At 37.2% G+C, this 19,631-nt stretch overlaps 1 protein-coding gene across 40 annotated transcripts in view; it reads right to left on the bottom strand.

Moving 5' to 3' along the window:
• CLASP2 (cytoplasmic linker associated protein 2) overlaps window positions 1-19,631 on the bottom strand; it is a 153,996-nt gene that overhangs the window by 49,051 nt on the left and 85,314 nt on the right. For 36 of the 40 annotated variants that reach the window (XM_069859899.1, XM_069859905.1, XM_069859901.1 and 33 more), the window contains 10 exons: window positions 17,974-18,066; window positions 17,176-17,321; window positions 15,883-16,018; window positions 12,668-12,738; window positions 10,609-10,668; window positions 9,345-9,422; window positions 8,575-8,742; window positions 5,623-5,678; window positions 4,324-4,491; window positions 1,274-1,297 (listed from right to left, as the gene is read on the bottom strand). In XM_069859899.1, the coding sequence (XP_069716000.1) occupies window positions 1,274-1,297; window positions 4,324-4,491; window positions 5,623-5,678; window positions 8,575-8,742; window positions 9,345-9,422; window positions 10,609-10,668; window positions 12,668-12,738; window positions 15,883-16,018; window positions 17,176-17,321; window positions 17,974-18,066 (1,000 nt within the window). The remainder of the gene's footprint in view (window positions 1-1,273; window positions 1,298-4,323; window positions 4,492-5,622; window positions 5,679-8,574; window positions 8,743-9,344; window positions 9,423-10,608; window positions 10,669-12,667; window positions 12,739-15,882; window positions 16,019-17,175; window positions 17,322-17,973; window positions 18,067-19,631) is intronic. The other 4 variants (XM_069859903.1, XM_069859914.1, XM_069859925.1 and 1 more) reach the window with 1 other exon arrangement.

Here is a 19,631-nt window from a genome sequence, read left to right as displayed (position 1 = left end):
TTGTGACTACTGGTCTGAATAGAAGAAAAAGCCTTGTATGCATGGTGATAACGCTGGTGACAATGTGCAAAAGCTCAAAATCAAGTGTTTAGAACAGACAGCTATGAATAAACCTAATGATGTGCAACAGAAGGAAATCTGATACACAGATAAGAGAGACAGACACTCCTATCCTATATAAACACCCCTCATTTTATTAAAGCAGGCTTGCCATCTGCAACACCCAAAAATGTCTCCACTTCTTCCAAAAATGTACCTCTCAGGAAACTGATTATCTGTGCTTTAAAATAATTCAGTGTTCCAAGTTTTAGAGATCCACCTTCTTACTGTCTTAATTTCGATGAAAAATATCACCTGCCTCGCTTCCAGTTAACTAGTCATCCTTCAAAACATGCACTGTTAATAAACACATATGACCATATGACGAGAATTATTAAGTAAGCAGTAAACGTAAGCGATTTGTAAAATGCTCCTCGGCAATAAATTAGACACAGAATCACCAGGCACCAAGCTAGGACTCTGTCACTTTATCATATGGAAAGCACTATTTACACACACCTGAAACAGACAATTGCTATGAAAAGCCCGAGTCTCAACTGTCTTGCAGATAGGATAAAAGCATATGATAGCTCCTTCCATGTGTTTTATACCGTGAATTAAAAAAAAAAAAAGCAAGCACTAAAACTTAGCTGGAATACTTCATAAGTAGTTTTAACAGGTATGTCTTCCTAACAAACTATTCTTCAATAGATGTACATCTTATTACAGCGTTTACAGGCACCTAAAATTACGTAGCCAGACTAGAATTTGACAGAGTACCTTTGAAGAGAAGATTTTAGGTTTATTTTTTTAAGAATCCTTAATCATGTGGTCATGCATCTTCTGCTCTCTCATCGCTGTTCTGGCAAGAAGTCAAAAAATTTGACTTTACAGCTAAAACTAGGAAAACGCGACGGAATCAGAGCTACCTAAAAAAGAGCATGTACTGCTTACAGAATTACTCTGTAATTAATACATCTTTTTAAATGAACAGGAGTAACACCCAATTTCTGATAAAGTTTCTGTCGTTGATACAGACCAATCATCAAAAACATTGACAAATACAACAATAACATAACACACACATTAAGACATCAAGGTTACGTAGAAGTTAATGAAAATAACATAGTATTTTGTTAATGAACATACAAATATATTAAACATCAATAATTTTACATAAAAGACTTGATTAAATATTTAATAGAATTACAGGATAGATGAAACAATTTCTTACCATCCATCTTGTCAGAAGTATCCTCTTTGTTGAAAAAGCAGGCAAAGAAACATGGAAAACTTAGTGTGTTAGAATAAGGGTGTTCACAGCAGAGTCATAAAACATTCATTAAGGAAAATACATTAATATTAAATACAGCAGACATGTTTATCTAATTCATGCATGTATAAGCTACCTTAAGTAAAGTTGGTTTCTCTCAGCCAAAGGTACAAAATTACAGAACAGGGTACAAATGCCCTGCATGGAGATATTCAATTTCTCCCCATTACTTAGATTTTGACAAACTCTTGCAGTGAAGTATTTAAAAACTGTTTCATGCTTGGTGTCAAAAGTTACTGAAGCATCAGTGCACATTAATATCATTACTGAACTGCAATATTTCCATTTCTTATGAAATTTGCTACTAAGCACAAAGACCCAGCTGGTGTAAGGGACAGAGGGCAAAAAAAACATAACAATGAAGACAGAGGACAAATGGGAAAAAGTTCTACTCTGGTTTAAAAGCATAAAAGATTTACCAGTTCTGCTGGAAGGTACTGCATACTTATTCTGACAGTAATGATCAAAATATTTAGAACGAGACCTATATAATTACAGCTCATGTATCCTCATAAAGGACATTAATACTTAAAGATGTTAAAAATAGTCAACAATTAGAATAACTAAAGTAGAAAACATCCTCCTGTCTCTCGAACAGTCTTTAAAAAAATTATAAATAAGCAAGGGATTTTATAATAACAAAAAAGGAAGAGACAGGTGGAGACAACTATAGATTACTATGCTTGTGAATTTGGGGCCCTTTGAGGCTCTACATTTGGCAGCTGTTTAAGCAAAAAGTAAATGTTTTTCTTTAAGCAAGGGTTAAAATTAATTCAAGCTCCAAGAGACAATGTTATTTATTTTGATACCGACTGCGACACCTAAGATGATGTGAAAACCATTCTGAAACTTACTAGCATTTTCTAAGCATTTTAGTACCCTGGTCAGCTTTATCTTAAGTACTCTGTCATTTAAGTTGTAATATTTTTATTAAGTATTACCGACCCCCTTACTATGGACAGACGGAAGACGTTTACAAAGTAGCCCATTTTGTGAGAGATGGCACTTGCTTGTATTCACACTCCAGTAATTTTAAGGTTACCTTTTGAAAACCAAGAGCCAACAATATTTTGAGGCAGATTCCATGGTTAATCCATGGCCAAACACAAGTCACGCTCTCTACACAGATACGAGCAGACAGGTTATGTGTCACTTAAATTATCTTGCCACTGTTCAAAAACTGCTAGGAGAATGAGTTAAGATCAATCAAGTGCTACTTCTTTCCTGTTACTGTAAACAAAGTTGGTCTCCTTGACTGTGACCACTGCCCTTGTAGCATATGTAATAGGATCTGATTGTCTTATTGTTAATATTGCATCATTTTGCCATGTCCAACCACCACTGTATTCTTCTCCACATGTGATTGCACCTGCTAGCCAGGCAAAGCTGTCTAGCTATTCAAATCCTTCAAAAGAACATGACCTGGACTTACTGCCTAGTTATTCCTCTTCCCGCCTCACTCATCAAATCTATAAGAATAAGCTATTTCTTTATTTCTGTTATTTTCCTGCACAAAGTCACCAATATTTGCTTCTCTAAAATCCTCTGTGCCCTTCTCAACCCTTGCTTAGAAAATTCTGGACATGAATCATATATGGCTTACAATGTTCTGAAAGGAAGTCTATACTACAATCAAGAGCTAATTTTCTGTGAGTAGCACAGACATAATTCAATCTTTGTTTTCCATGCAGCCTTTTTTCCCTTCCGCCACCACTTCTACTTCTCACAAAAGCTGAACTCCAGCTTATCTGAGATGCAGATTGCACACAAAAACAGACCAAGCAATATTCTGATATTGGAGAATAATCCTACCTACTTCAGGCTTTTAGGCATGAAGTTCAGAGGAACTGACAATTCCTCAAGTCATAACCACAAGCAAATCTACTTACACCGAACAAACTGAGCAGCTGAACTTCAGTGTGGTCCTGCCACCCAGCAGGTTCTTGGATTCCCTTGCTGTGGGCGCTAGGGGGAGCCCACATCCAAAATTAAGGTAATATTTCTAGTAGCATTCAGTATTTAGTCAGCACTGGTCACACTCATAAACTTAATCCTAAAAACCAACGGTGTTCAAGCCATTTCAAGCAGGCCCCGATGACAAAAGAATCACCTCAAAGTAAACCAGAAGAACTATACAGTCTCTCTCCCTGTCTTGTTATCACCTTCAGCAATACTGATGTTAGGACCAGCCTCCCTGCTCATCCAACCGGCACACAAGCAAAGAAGAAATAACTCTTGTGAACACTGAACCTCACTTCCCCATTGCTACTCCTACAGTATGAATAATGTAAAAGGAACAAAAGCGTGCCTGTATTTCTTTACCCTTCCCAACTAGTGGAGGTTCTAGCATCTACTACCACCACCATCAAATAATTCTCTGCACTCTTCTCATTTGCAGCAGTTACGTCTAACAACAATGAAGACTCCCTTACATAAAAACATTCACATAGTTACACCAACATGCTTAGGAAGAAATCTATGAAATCAATGTTGCTACTATTGTGTAAAACACTTCTGTGTTATGTGAAGAAGCCACCAGTTACTGCTAGAATGTCTTGTTAGCGTTGTTGTAAAATAGTCTGCTAAAAAGCTCAGGAAAAAGGAAAACAGAGTCCTAACACTCACTTCCCTATCAGTTCTAGATACAAAACAGCTGTGATCACCATCTGCTGTAAAGAGAAGGTACAGCTCTTTCCAATATTTAACTCCAGATTAAAACCTTTCGAAGAGCATAGTATTGATACATTCTTTGCATTGGCATTCTTCCAGCACAAGAAAACTAAACATCTAGTAAAGTTTGTATGTTACTTCAGAACACCTGTTCTTTTACAGTACTTCAATACTACTAAATATTATGAGAATTTTTCAAATGTAGAAGCGTTTTCCTGTAAAGTTTTTGATCAAAAACCTCAAAGAAATATTTCACAGTATTGTAAAGATGTTTTCCTTACCTAGCGAAGCATAAGATCCCGGAGGCAGACCGGCTGCTGACAAGCGCCCAGCTCCAGCTGACTGTCCAGCAGCATGGCGGGCCTTGGCGCCTGCGGCAGCATTGACATCGATGTCACTGCGAGACCTTTGCAGAGTTCCTGGGCTTGGAGCACTCTTGCTGCCTGGAACTAGCAATAAGAAAAAAAAAAAAATAAAAAAATTAATGATATTTGAAAGGTTAACATTTTCTACTACTGCAGCATACCTGCAAAAATACAGAAAGCAATATAAAATAGTGCTAAGTCAAGTTAATGTTAGACAAATTATTACTGAGGTCAAGAAGCAAACCAGACCTGGTGTTGTCATGCAATTCAGATAAAGAACATTTTACCTTACAGTAGTATTTATCTTCATTCAGCATGAAATTTTACCATTATTTAATACCAGCTATGCGCTCCCACCCTAGTGCAAATTACACAACGTGTGATCTATCACATTACTGAATGCTTCACAAAAGTAAGGAAATTCACAGCATCCCTTGTGATACCAAGACAAAATATTCACACGCTTCAGCTAAGAGAAAGCCACAGGCAAGCTGAATGAATACCTTGAATTGCTTTAGGGTCTAATCTTCTAAAAAGTATTTTTATATTCATCTCCTATTATGTACTGAGTATTAACTCAGTAAATCATTTGATTTTAACAACAGGTTTAAGTTGAAACTTGACTCCAGCTTAACAGTTTCAGTATCCAGAAAGAAGCACTCTCAATCATTGGTCATTTGTAAAAACGACTTCAATGATTTACTCCACAAGAGTTACGAATATAGTATTTGAAAAGAGAATGAAGACATTAAATTCTGAAAACTCAAGACAAAACTAAACTCTTTAATTACAAGTCTGTGGTTTTGGGTTTTTTTTTTTTCATAAAGAGCAGCAGCTACATGGGAAAAAATGAAAAGTACAAGTCCTTTATTTCTACCTGCTGTAAGCCTAATAATCACGAATAGATCATAGAACTATGTTTTCCTTCTTTGAGAGTAACTATTCTACGATAAAACTGCATGAGAGATGATCAATTAATAGTACCAATGCACAGTAAATCAGGTTTTAACTCTTTCAACAACCGAAAATACATAAAACGTGAAGCAAGTATGAGGTTATGTCAGCTCCAGATGCGGTTAGTAGTGACACCATTATTCAACCTGAAAAAAGGGTAAATGCTTAAGATGGGAAGATTTTAAGCTGCATTTGAAAGTTCGAATTCAAAGAAGATAAAGAGCAGTTCTTGTTCACAGCACTACATAGCAACCACCTTACCTCTGCCTGCAAAGCTTGCTGGGCTGGCTGCAGACCATTTAGAAGATAGAGGCCGACTGAAAAAAAAAAGAGTGAGGAAAGGCAGAATAAGTCTCACGTATCAGATTCGAAAAACAACCACAAAGGACAGGGAAAAAAAAACCTTTTATTATTTTCTCCCCTTCAGTTTTCTCAGTGTATTTTAGATAAATACATTAAATACAGAATGATAAGAAAAACACAATCATCTAATTTTTTGTATTTTATAAAATTACATCTTCATCATGAAGCATTAACCATTAGGTTACCAACAGGCACGCCTTGCTAACACAAAGTTCAGAAGTTTCAGAAGCGGTCACCGAAACACTGAAGGCAGTCAGTATGAGGATTTTAACCACAGGGCTGGTCTTCTAAATCAGCAGTTGAACAAAAGCAGCAGGAGCTACACAAAAAGCCTGACTTATCATAGAAATTATGTGAAGCGGTGTCTGCAGTAACAAGTAAAGCAGGTGCACAATTCATACGCCTCCTCCACTCCTTATCTCCCAAGAACCGAGTTACAAATCAGAAAGGAAAATGCAAGAACTTCCAAGCAGATTGCATTTTCCATTTCAGTGTTAGAGGGTCCCACAATTTATAAAAGAAGAAAACCCCCTTTTCCTCTGTTTCCTCTCCATTTCCTTTTACTCTTACTGCAAAAACGAGTAGTTGCTGAAGCAGATTCTTTTATCTACTCTAGTTTAACTGTGATGCCTTCCTCCTGCCTGGTTCAGAAAGGTAAAATGCATTCAGAGGTGCCAGGAAAAGCAAAAAACTAGTACAAGAAAGCATGATACTTGATTCCTTGATTCATATCTAGCATCTAAATATTTATCTGACTGGGACATTTTGTATTTACTGAAATAGTTGACTCATCAATATTTAAATTACAGCCTGAGTCTAGAGTCTCAGCTTCAGTAAAAACAATTCCTCTCTAAATTTAAACCTTAAAGTGGAGAGAAAAGAGATGAATGATAGTGTATTTATCCAGGTTACTAACTCAGGTGCTCAGTGATAATATAGAGGGCAGCACAGTTACCTAACTCCTCAGAGAAGATCATGTATTTGCAACTTATTATGAATAATACCTGCTTTTCTGACATTACTAATTGGTGACTTGGAGGTATTTTACTCTAAGTGAGTCAAGAAGACCCAGGCAGGGCTCCTTGGGCACATCCTTACAAGTTGCTCCAAGCAGAAAGCCCAGACTGTTCACAAAAGCTTGTAACGATATGACAAGGGGGAACGGCTATAAACTGGAAAGGGGCAGATTTAGGCTTGACACAAAGAAGAATTTCTTCAGCGTGGGAGTAGTGAGGCACTGGAACACGTTGCCCAGAGAAGCTGTGGATGCCCCATCCCTGGAGGTGTTCAAGGTCAGGTTGGATGGGGCCTTGGGCAGCCTGATCTAGTGGGAGGTGTCCCTGCCCATGGCAGGGGGCTGGAGCTGGATGATCTTTAAGGTCCCTTCCAACCCAAACTGTTCTATGACAACTATCACAGTTTCAGCACTCGCATCATCTATTGCTATTGACATTTCCTTTAAGCTGTTTCATACAGGTAGGCACAAGTCACCACAGTCCTCTCATTCCCCATCCTCTTTAAAACCATCTTTGATCAGTGATCTGTAAGAGTCGTAAGTTTAGAGTGTCAAAAATCACAGAGGATCAGACATCTAGGAAAACCGTACCCAAATTTTTAAGTTAGTCTCTACAGGGAGAACTCAGCATCCATACTGGAAGCGAGAAATATTATTTTGGGTAGCACAGGGAAAACAACATGGATCCAAGAGGAAAATTACTGAAAAATCAAATAACTTCTGTCTGTCTTTTATTTTACTCTTACCTTTCTATACTGCAGTACTTACATATCTTACAATAGAGGAAGTAAGACTTACTTGAGAATTTAAGACTATTTTAAGATTCTAATTTCTCTGTAATTTAGTTTTTAACATTTTATTACTAGCAACTCATTAACAGCACTTTGGTTTTCAGGCAGGCAATATAGATTAATTTAAATAGAGTAATTAATCTTTAAATAAACATCTGTGGAAAATGAAGTGCTAGCAATAGCTTACGTTACAGACAATTATTTTTAAAATGTCTTTTATAACTACAACTCTCACAGGAAAGATAAGATTGGACAGAGAAGGAGGAAAGCCTCTCATACTTAAGACAGCAGCCAAAAAAGGAGAAAAACATTAACTTCCAATATGCTGGAAGCAGTCTTTGCTTTCAAACCAAAAGTTTGAAAGCAGACAAGTTCCCTGGCTCTGGAAACGAAGCATGTGAATTGAAATCTTTACAGGTTTAAACATTTTGAAGAAGCTTTCTAGAAATTAAAGGTAAAGGTTACCACAAGTTACTATTTTACATTGCTAAAAAGCCAGTAGATTTCTTCTGCTACTGGTACCCAAGCCAGCTTATCTAATCAGCTCAAGACTGCCTATACATTTTAATACACACCTGACTGCAGCACAGATTCACCGTCTAGTAATTGGCATAGCTGCAAAATACTGCTAATACATATTGAATATGGTGAAGACAGGAAAAGAAACTCTCTCTCCTCTGAGTGAATCTCACTGTCAACATCTGTTTTTCATACTTACCGCTGAAGAGGGATGAAAAAGGAGTAACGCCATTATTTCTTTCCTACACTTATTCATTGTATCACAATGCTGGACATCAATATGTGAACTGTGATATTTTGGTGTAAAAGAGGCTGCTAAAATCCAGCTAATGACTGCCTTAATTTTTAACTGCCATACAGCAAAACATGATAAAATGCTTTTATATTAAAAAAGAAATTAAAAGTGACAGGACACAACTGCAGCTTTTTTTGTACACCACAGACGCCTGGCTCATTTGCTTCTAGGAGACAGTTTTTATTTTATTTTTAACTGTTTTGACTCACAAACAGTTAAGAGACCCTTACTTGAGGCTCTCCTGGGAGCTGGAGGATGACCTGTCAGACTGTGGGAGAGATGCTATACTGCCAGAATTCTTCAAGTAGGTCTGGAGGCTTCTTTGATAGGGTGGCTCAAGAGAATTGTACAGCGTCTCAGCTTCACTAGGAAAGTGATTTCTAAGCCCCAGATAAGCCCTGCAAAACAAGAGAATAACCACATGTAATCGCTCTTTTTCTTCTTCAATGAGTGGAGTCAGGAAGTAAACACTACAGAATGAACTAGGGGTGGGAGGGAAAGGAACTCAGACTGAAAGTATGTAACACATACAATCCTACACTCATTAAGTCATAAAAGAAACCAGCTACAATAACTGAATTTATCTTCTCAAAAATTGAAGTTCATCCTCTGAAATTCTGACATTTGCTTACATTTCTGTGGGGAAGCAAGAAAAGTTCTTTTCTGGCCTACCCACTACTGAAAGTGCTGCAGCTGTTTTAATTACTTACTTAGTAGGGGGAGCAGAAGGGGAGGACAATTATGCAGCAATATCAACCTTTAGAATATTCTACCGAAATAGGAATCCAAATGCTTCATGACAGTTTTAACTGCCTCAATTTTACACTGTCTTTTGCAAAAGAAACTAGGTATTAATTTACGACTCCGAGAATAAAAACATCAATCTTCAACCTAAGTTTTGTACTCTTCCTCAGCCACATCAGCCGCTCACCACCAATTAGAGCCTTCAATCACTCATATAAAATAGAATTTTTCAGATCAAAACGTAGTCAAAACTCACTTTCTTGCCTCCACTCTTGCTTCTGCATCAGCATCATGAATGCCCTTCTTGATTGTTTCAACCAAGACTGCTGCATGCCTAGAAGAAAGACATTTTTCATTCTATTTTCCTCCAAATTATATCTTAAGTAGTAAATTTTTACACTTCAATTCACATTATTTTAAGTAAAAAAACAGCTGAGATAGTAGTTTTTTCTAAGATATGAAGAAATAAACATAAACTAATGCTTAAGTACTCTGATGACAGAACTGCACCTTCTGTAAAGCTTTAGGTAAGCTTCCTCATTCAATCTACAAGAATTATAATCACCCACCTATCATACTTTAAGTTAATTAAAAATACTTTTTTAAAGATACCTACTTTCCTGAAATGGAAAATCTATTTCACCTTCTACACTGATAGTAAGAAAATAGAGAAAGTTGAGATTAGTAAGTTCTGAAAACTTTTGGCGTATGAGTTCTAAACCTCAACACAGGCTCAAAGAGCAGCAAAGTGCCCACTGCCCATCAGAACAACCAAAAACTGTTATGATAAACAGATTTGTATTCAAGGTATGTTTGGATTTTTGGGGGATGCTGTAGGGTTTTTTTGGGTTGGATTTTTGAGGCGGTGGGTACACACTCTGACATAAAGAAAGTAATCTTCCAATTGATCCCTTTCTCAGGAGCATCAGTAGGCATTGAAAGGTAGCTATAGATCTGAATGAATTCTTCAGAGCCTTCTCTGGAGTTCCTGCAGCTCTTTTGCTCTCAGTTCATACTCACAGTAGAGCTGCACGCTGTATATATCTATTGCATGCAGAGCTGAAGCACATACTATTTTCCTATCTACCCGAAGAAACTACAGTGTGCTCTTAATCATGACCAGAACAAGTCCACCTGCCTAATCTCATCTGCCCTCTTTTATGATGAACACACAGCTTTCCTCTGCTCAGGAGAAAGGACAGATGCTTACACGTGCACCTTTGCTGTACAGGATACATGATATTATGTGAAACACTGATATAGCACAGTATGCACTGGTCACATGCAGTACAGGACAAGAGCAGGAAGACAAGGAGAAGAGGTAACACAAAGTCAAGTCTGGCACACACAGACCTCCTTCTCTAATGAGCCACATGACCTGCTGTGCTAGAAAGGCTGTCCATGCTAGAAAGGTTGGCCAACACTGAATGACATAATCCAATAAAAGGATTCAATTAAAAGATTTCTGTCTTAAAATTCATTAGCAGCTTACTCTGAGGAAAAAGTATACTGGTCCATACCTTTCCAATGAGTGCGTTTGCCACTCTTGTAACAACAGGTCTAAAAATTCAAAGGAGCGCCTAAAGAAAGAGAACAGAAAGTTTTAATTAATACTCATTTCTCTAATATGCTTGTGGAACAAATAACTTTAATTTTTCCCCCTGAGGGAAACAAATACATAAGACTGAAGTGAGTTTACCTTCAAATGATGACACTGGTCACCTTATTGCAAAGTTAAAATGTTTTGTATACAAAGCAAACATGCAGGCTAACTAATCCAAAATCCCTCCAGAAACAGATGTGGTTCAATTAACCATCTGCTGCTCAAGTCACTTCATTGCAGATACACTATGTTAGTTTTATTAGCTCCAAAATAACAGACAAAAATCAATGAAGTTGAAAAACTGTACAATGATAAGATCTTAAAATTAAAAAAAAAAAATCAATACTTTAACAATTCAGCTATTAAGTCACAACATAATGTTTCTACAGCAGTATACTTCTGTCCCAAACACTACTCCTATCCTTTCACCTGTCATTACTGAGGATGTAGCATAAAGGAAAATGCAAGACCAGTAACACAGGGCCCTGAATACAGAAAGAACTCCTAAAGATTTGCTACCATTATACAAACTGAGTTATGTAACCTTATTCATTATTAATTCAGAATTCTTGACAATTTAGCAGACAGCCATTAGCAAAAAGCATACTTCAAAATATGTCTGAAGCTAGATCCTGGTGAAGAAATCAAAGTGAAACTGATTAGGAAGGTGCAGATGAGAAGTCTTCAAAATGGTAGTGGGTTCTACTGTCTGGAACTATTATTTTTTCTGGTTATGTTGCATCTTTGACCTGTTCTAGAGAAGCAGATTTCATTTCTATTCTGACTAAATCCATAGGACACCTACGAGACGTGGCAAGAAACCCTGAAAGGCTTTTCACTACTATAACCAGCCTAGTTTTCCTTTTTTGGCCACCTCCACTGATGCTCACTGGATTTTGAACTGCAGTACTAAAGCCACCAATAGTCTAATGTTCCTCAGCCAAGTCACAGTAAGTGGAGGCACTGAAGTCCTCTGAATTGTTTTGCAGTCAAACCAGAAGTTATGACAGGTCAGTATAACCCGGGCTGAGATAATACTTGCTTTGGATGCAACAACAACTTTGACTTAGAGCAAATACTTTAGATGCTCAAGCTATTTCTTGCATACACATAGCTATATCGCTTTCAGGGCTAGCATGGACCCAGAAACAGCTTTAAGTGCTTTCATAAGAATCTTGTGCAGAAAATTACACACTGTCAGAAATGAACTAATTTTGTCAAGAGCCAATCCAAATGTTCAAGTATCATGTTCCTGGAAAAAGCAACATACTGAAGATGCACCCCTGTTGTTAAACCTGCTAACACACCAACCTACCACAACCTAAGGCAGCTGTCTCCATCCCACAGTCCCCAGTACAGTGGGTTTATTATTTCTGGGTGCAGTATCAGACACCAGACACCCTAGCTCCATGTGTTCACACCACACGCAACAAAAGTTTTTAAGTCCTCCTGGCATCAGGAGAGCAAGATGCTGGCAAACATTGCATGCAGTGCACTGCAGTTGTTCAACAAGAGCTAACCTTGCTACACCTGTCAGGTCTGGCCTTAACTATAAGCAAAAGGCTCAGGCTGGTTCTTCGCTAAGACATGTGTACCTGTTTCATACTCTCCCAATACTTCTCAATACCTGTGTTGTTTATTCTCACTAAAGGGAGCTACATAGACTCAACTACAGCTCTTTTTTCCTTCTGGTTTCAAATCAGATGGTACTTTTTTCAACAAAAGTTAAGAACATTTTAAATTAGAATAAATCGTGCAGAATGTACAGTGTACGTCCTCCAATATGGCAAAGCGTACCATTCCTCAACATCACCTGATGTAAATTCACTGAAATTCATTTTAGTTTCCTTGATAACATAGCCTTGCGCATTCACAGTTAACAGCCACAAACCTTTAAATCTGTTTATTTTCAACATATGATCATTGTATTTTAAAAAGCAACATCTTTAGTGATTTGCAACTTATAAGGCACTCACCTCCTAACTGCAACTGATTTTGAGGTACAGTTGCTTGTTATTAAAGGTATGAGTCGTGGCACATGGGTATGCTGACAGATAAAAAAAAAGCAATTAATGACAAAAGCATTTCTGAATTTGCACTGCAGTAATTAAGTCAAACAGTATCAGAAACATAATAAAAACTGCAATCGTTTAAAATGCATAGTGAAACTAAATGTAGAATACTACTAAATAAGAGACCGCTACTACTATGTGAATCGATTAAACCTATTTTCTTCCAAAAGGTCAAGCAGAAACCATGTCCAATGCCATCAGCAATCACATCATTACATGCAATATTCAGCTGCCAGAAATCATATTAAGGCACAAATATAAGCGTCTTCTCAAAGTAGCTGATGTTATTTTAATTTTGCCAAGGGAAAAAAGCAACAGACATAGCAGTCTTAAAAATCAGAGTTATGGACCAAAAGGCAAATCAATCAATATGAAACTATGGGCACCCTTTCAAGGATCAATCAACAAAATCAGTGCTAAAAAGATCAAGTTCCTTATAACACAAAATACGTGAACAAAACAACAAAAGCATAACACGTCATATAAGCAAGCTTATGTATATAATCTATATGGAAATACCTATCATCCTCATGGGAAAAGTAACCCCTGAACTCACATTTAAAGCAGCCAAGATAAAACTACAGTAAATCCAAACGCAATACTTAAAATAAGAATTAAAGCAGTCTGGTTTCAGCTTATCTTAATTGTAGACAAAGTATTAACATTTTAATTCCAAGTAAGAGTAACATGGTTCAACAATTCAATTTTCATTTCATTATTGTATTCCTTTCTTCATTAAACACAACTTCTATAGCAGCCCCCAATACAGTGTGAAAAAGTAGCCTGTAAAAAAACTGCTTAAAAAATACAGTATTGAAAAACTTAGCATGTCACAAATCATAATCTCTCCTTAGGTTATTGTTGCATGATCTAAACAGGTTAATCACTCAGAAAGTAGAGAGATAATTACCAGGTCTCAGAGTGCTGACTTTAGAATTAGGAGGGAATGAATCAAAAAATCCAGAAGAGCCTTGCAGTTGCATTTGTTCATACTGATATAAACAGTGTTTTAGGGGATTTATTTGTGTTTTGCATCATTATCAAACTGAAAAGTGGCACAACACTGCCAGAAAGGGAACAATAACCAGTATCAGGGGAAAGAATAAAGCATTTTTACAGATGGAGAAACCTGTATGTTCCAAGCCTTTGGAGCTATTGACATGGTAGTTTTTTCTAGAAAGTGCTCTGCAAAGGAATCAAAGCCTCAGGCTTGCTTTCATTCAGCTTTAAGATTGCACATTTCATCTTTACCCTTCTGAAGCTGTAATGATGCATGCTTCCTCCCAAACCACTTTATAGCTCAACTGCCCAAACTGAAATCCACCTCCCCTTGGAAAAGATTCTCTGCCATCACTCCCATCTCATCATGACGCGTCCTCCCCTGACTCATATTGGTTTTTTTACACTGGTTTCCTGATTTACTAGCAGTGAAGAAAGAGAAATCACACTACAGTGTTAAGAACTATCTGAAGAATAAATATGAAATCAGAGAAACCAAAGATAAGATGAAGCTCTTCAAGAACACTGGCTCCCTCTCTTTATGTACACTCACTCCCATAGCACTTAGTCAAGCACCAGGATCTCAGCTGGCTGGCAGTGGCTTCTGGTAGGAGTTTCTGAGCAAAACACTGACTCTAAAAGCTGTAATGGCTTGGGCTCTATGGATTCAACTGATCACACACTCCCTGACCAACTCTCATTTAGTTCAAAGCACAGAAGTCCCAAGCAGAGTGTGGGGCTGCGTTTTGTTTGACTTGATATTTCCTTCTTTGTTTTTCCACTGAAACCTGAATTGTCAGAACACCTTGCATAAGCCATTTATTGCGTAGGATTTTCTTGCACCTGTGCCTCCAAACTACTACGTTAAATTACAGCTGAGAATAACAGACATAAACAAATCAGGGCAGCTGACATGTAGGCTTCTCTCCAATTGAACTGAAGCAATGAAGCCAGTTTAATATAATCAGTGAATCTTTATTTCATGTTGCTTTTCTGGTGCTTGATTTGGCTCCTGCAATCAACACGACAGGGTTGCCTTCTTAAACGCCCAAGCTTGTCTAATACTACTGCAAATTGTACTCTTCTCTCACAACTTCAATATCCTGCGTAAGGTGTATTCCTTCTCCACTCTCAACTCCATGCCATTATTCATCTCACAGTACACTGTAAGAGTTTGTGGAAAAAATGCCAGTGGTTCTTAACCCTAGTGCTAAGGCAAAGGTAATGCAGAATTCTCAGAACGCATTCTCAGAGGTAGGGTTAGACAGAGTAAGTACAGATTCCAAAACATTTTGAGGACAGCAATAATAAATGTCAGTGATTATGCCGCTTAGGTTTCCAACAACTTACAATATTAAAACCACAGGTGAAATCATTGCAGTGAGTGCCTAGCACTAAGAACACCACAGATTTAATGCTGAAACTACAGGCAACTCCCACTTCTATCTGAAACACAGAAGTATCAGTAGACATCCCCAAAATCTATCTAGGCTATATTACACCTTAGACACCAGTGAGTGGCAGATGCTTAAGGAAAATTGAAAAAAAACTAGTATACAGCATTCCTCTCTTCTATGCACTACAGTTTTAAGGACTGAGCATACAAAGCTCTTAAACTGAAGGATTAAAATCTCTAGTAGGCCTTTCTTCCATGAACATGACCTTCCTGAACTGATCCATGAACGTCTTGCCTCTTCAATTTTTTATCAGAAACTCCACGGTTCCAATTTTTTTTTATTTTTTATTTTTCCTGTAAAATGAAATGTTTTGTTGTTTGTTTGGTTTGGTTTTTTTTTAAAAAAAAACTTAATAGCTTCTTAACTAGTAGCTTCACTTTGTCCTTTTCAAAACAGCAGTTAAAAACAGCTACCTCTGAAATACACGTGCCTTTTCACAATTAGCACATGACAAAAACCACCACGAAAACAGACATGCTCCATCTTTACTACAGTGACTTGGCCAGCTGGTTTCAATGATAAATAACATTTGTCCATCTGTGAGAAAAATTACTTCTCCTTTAAAGAAAAATTTATAATCCTGTGTTTCAGAATTGTTATTAACTCTGCTGAGAGCCACTACCTGAATATTCCTGGCAAGCAAAGTGAGAGAGGTACACCTACCCGAATAATGAATCTAATGGCTGCACACCCCGAAGTTGCCATCACTTTGGCGCTATTGGGAACCAGGTTAAAAAGAGTAGGCACAATAGCTTCAGCGCCATGATCAAACTTGTTTCCCAGAACAGTTGAAAGATGGCTATTTAGGAAAAAGAAATAAAACTTGTTACAAAAAGTAATTTCTTTGTCTTTAAATAGAGAAGTTCACTGTACATGTAAAAGATTTATCTTTCCCAACATAACGTAATATAATGCAGGATTCATGGAATGTTTTTGTTACCTAGCAGACTAGATTAAGAGGCTGAATACTAATAACATTTATTTTGTAATGAAAAATACCAATATCACAATTGGAAAAACTAACATTCTCATGTTCACCTAAAATATCGTAGTATTTCTACTTTTTAACAAAGAACTTGCAGTCAGCAGAACATGACACATCAAATACATCTAACTTTTAGGTAATGAAGACAGATTCCAGGCTTTCAGGCACTTTTATATAGCACTTCCACACTGCTCTTGACTTCATGTTCAGAAAGGTTAGCATTATTTTCTCAAAGCTTCAACTTCCCTGGCAAGGACAGCTGCATGCTTCAACAGGTCCCCATGGTTTGTTCAGCAAGGAGATCAGAAGAGTAAGGGTCTGGGCTGTGCCTGTTGCAGACAGCCACTGAAAATCAGTGGTTACATTAATGACTTTCACAAGGAAAAAAGCCATGCAAAACACGGAAGTGAAAAAGACTGCTGTGGTGTAAAAATAAGGCTTTTCCCCTTGCACTTGAAAGTAATTAAAGTCCCCAAGATGGTAAGGGCGAAGTTCTTATTTCTGTTCAGCCACAGATTCTAAAATTATCATGGACACGAAAGGTACTACCTCACTAAAATGCCCAGTGCTCAAAACACTACAAGGCAGCTCACTTTGTTATCACAAGTAGACACAGTGAAGTGCCATGCCAGTTACCCAAGCATAAGCACTCCCAAAACTAGCCACAACAGTACAGTAGTACTCCCAGCAGTTCATATTAACTTATACTAAATACTGAGTGTAACAATGGTTACTTGTTCTTCAAATACAATCTGTTATAACATTAGTGACCACGTATATACCGCCTAAAAGAACAAACTCCTCTAAATGTTTCTTTATCTCTATGGCTTCAGAAGCTGACTTGACTCTTTATCAGTCAGTGTACAGCAGTCCAATAAGATAATCTTTCCTGTAACACTCAAAAAGCACCTTTAAGTCAAATTCATGCTAAGAACTAACAATGTACACAAATGCACATAAATCGTACTTACGCTACAGTAATGCAAGCCTCTCTAACCACCTGGGATCTGAGATCCTTGGCCGACAGCTTGAAAGCACCATCCAACAACCGTAAATGCTGGAAGAATCCATCATACTGTGCAGCTCCAGCAACAAGCAAGGACCGAACTTTTTTCAGCTGAAAAAAATTAAGACATTTAGTTTAGGACATTACTAAAATGCATTTCAAAATAAAAAAAAGTAACAACTTCATTGCAAAAATGTACATAGGCATATCTTTAAAGCAAAGCAGGTTTTGGAAATATATGGCAGTAATTAAAAAAACTGTAAAAAAAATCAATCACTTAAATTCTATATCTAAAAAGTCTTATAAATAAATATATAAATCTTCTATATAAACACATAATTCAGTTCACATACCTGTTTCCAAACAATAACATGCCATAAATATGACCAAAAAAAATGCTATATACACAAAAACATTTTAATCCTTTGAGTGAAACTTATCATAGACACACATAAGAGGGTTGCTAACAATTTACCTGCAGAATATGTGATTTTGCATAAATGCCAACTGAAACATACATGATGGCTTTTGGAAAAGCTTCCACTTAATTGTCAGCAAAAATGTATTTCGGCCTTTTTAAAACACTTGCCCAAACTTAACTGGTGTACAGAAATTCAATGTCTAAAAATTAAAATGAGAATTTCTTTGATTATCTGAAATGTAATTACTTAAAAAAACCCAAAACATAAACATTTAAAAATATCCAGCTGCTGTGCTTTATGAAATACACCCACCCACACATGAAACCAGATAAAAAGTTTACCGCATTAGTTCGTTGATCCCAATCATGTTTGTCATCTGAGAGAATTTCCCTGATTTTGTTCAACGTTTCTTCAAGTTCTCGACTAGAATAGATCTGGAATATTTAAAAAAAGAAAGAAGATTTATATTGTTAATATCTCGGGTAACCTGATAAAGGAAAAAGAGCTTAAGATGACTAACAATACAATGATACCTCTAAAAATCTTGCCCCAAAAGTTCCAGACATCTGAATAGGAGGTATAAAAGGGCGTTTTAAGGTAAATCTTCAAGAATATCACTGAGAAATGGATATTCAGTAAAACAAATAAAAAACCTGAAGAATCAACATTTTCCTCAAGATTTCACCTCTGTGATGATGTAATTATGTCTAGAATTTCATTAACTCAATTTAAGAAATATTACTCAATACATGCAGAGGTTTTAGATGATCTGCTCAAAGAATACTGCAATTCAGTTTCATTTTAACACTCGCTGTGCAGTTTCCTGAGCACATCAAATGAACTTAACTTACAGTAAATATGGGACCTTGACTCTGTTGAGAGCTATTTTTGTTCCAAGGGCTTTAAATGGAACATGGCTATGGAGGCCTCTATATTTCATTCTGGAATATCAAGGAGGTGGAAGACAACCACGCTGTAAAACGCATAGGCATCTGGATTGTAAGATAAACAGGGTAGGAAGCACTTCAAGAAACAGACAAATTAGTACGTTCAGGGCAGTTTCACTATCATGTGGAAAATGACTTCTGAATATGCTTTACCAACAAAGTGATTTTTTTTATTTCCATAGAGGTGTGGAAGCTTTTCCAGGGTAGACTGCGGAGGCAGCTTTGCGGTTCTATACAGGGGACATGATTACCTCCACAAAAAACCAAAAAACCTATTCCTCGTGATCACTGTTTTCTTCTTCATTACAAGTCAATAAACAACCAATGCATAACTTACATGAGGAAATGATTTAATGAAAACAGTGCACCTGAACACAACAGACTTCCTACTCCATTGCCCATAAAACTGAACATGAGTTTTGTATCACCATTTTATATACTTGCATATAACACTTGCTGCATAACACTAATGCACTCTAACACTAATTACTATTATGAGTAAATATAACCTGTGCCTTGGTAAGCATTTTTATTAAATTAAACTTCCATTACCAATGGAAATTCTTATTTCCTTTTAAAAGGGGCAGAGAGTAGTCACTGGGTAAGTAAGACAGAATTTCGCATTATGATGACCCTAATGCCATGAGGATACATGACATGATTCAACTTCCTCAGGCTCCCCCTTTACCATCACACACCTTGCCCTGTCTCCTTCCAAACTGAAGGTTTTGACATACAACAAACTAACCCTACAAGAGGAAAGGCAAAAAAACTATCTGCCAGCTCAGCAGCCTCTGCCAGCTCATCAAAGAATTGCAACAATAAGGGAAGCAGGATCACACCTTCTGATGGCAGCTAACTTACATTTGTTCAGTGTGCAGCTGAAACTTTGTTTAATGTTTGAGTCAAGGTACAAATACGTTTTGTAAGCTGCCTCATTGACTAGATCCTCAGAAACAGGACATTTTCTGTTGCCAGTCTCTATATTATCAGCGACCACGGGCTGTAGTAACTGCCACAGGATTAAACCATGCCAGGCAACAGACAAGCAC

This window comes from Phaenicophaeus curvirostris, chromosome 6 (assembly GCF_032191515.1).
Source record: "Phaenicophaeus curvirostris isolate KB17595 chromosome 6, BPBGC_Pcur_1.0, whole genome shotgun sequence".
Classification (NCBI taxonomy): Eukaryota; Metazoa; Chordata; class Aves; order Cuculiformes; family Cuculidae; genus Phaenicophaeus; species Phaenicophaeus curvirostris.
The sequence above is the reverse complement of the archived record's forward strand: the minus strand, read 5'-3'. Positions and strand labels throughout refer to the sequence as shown.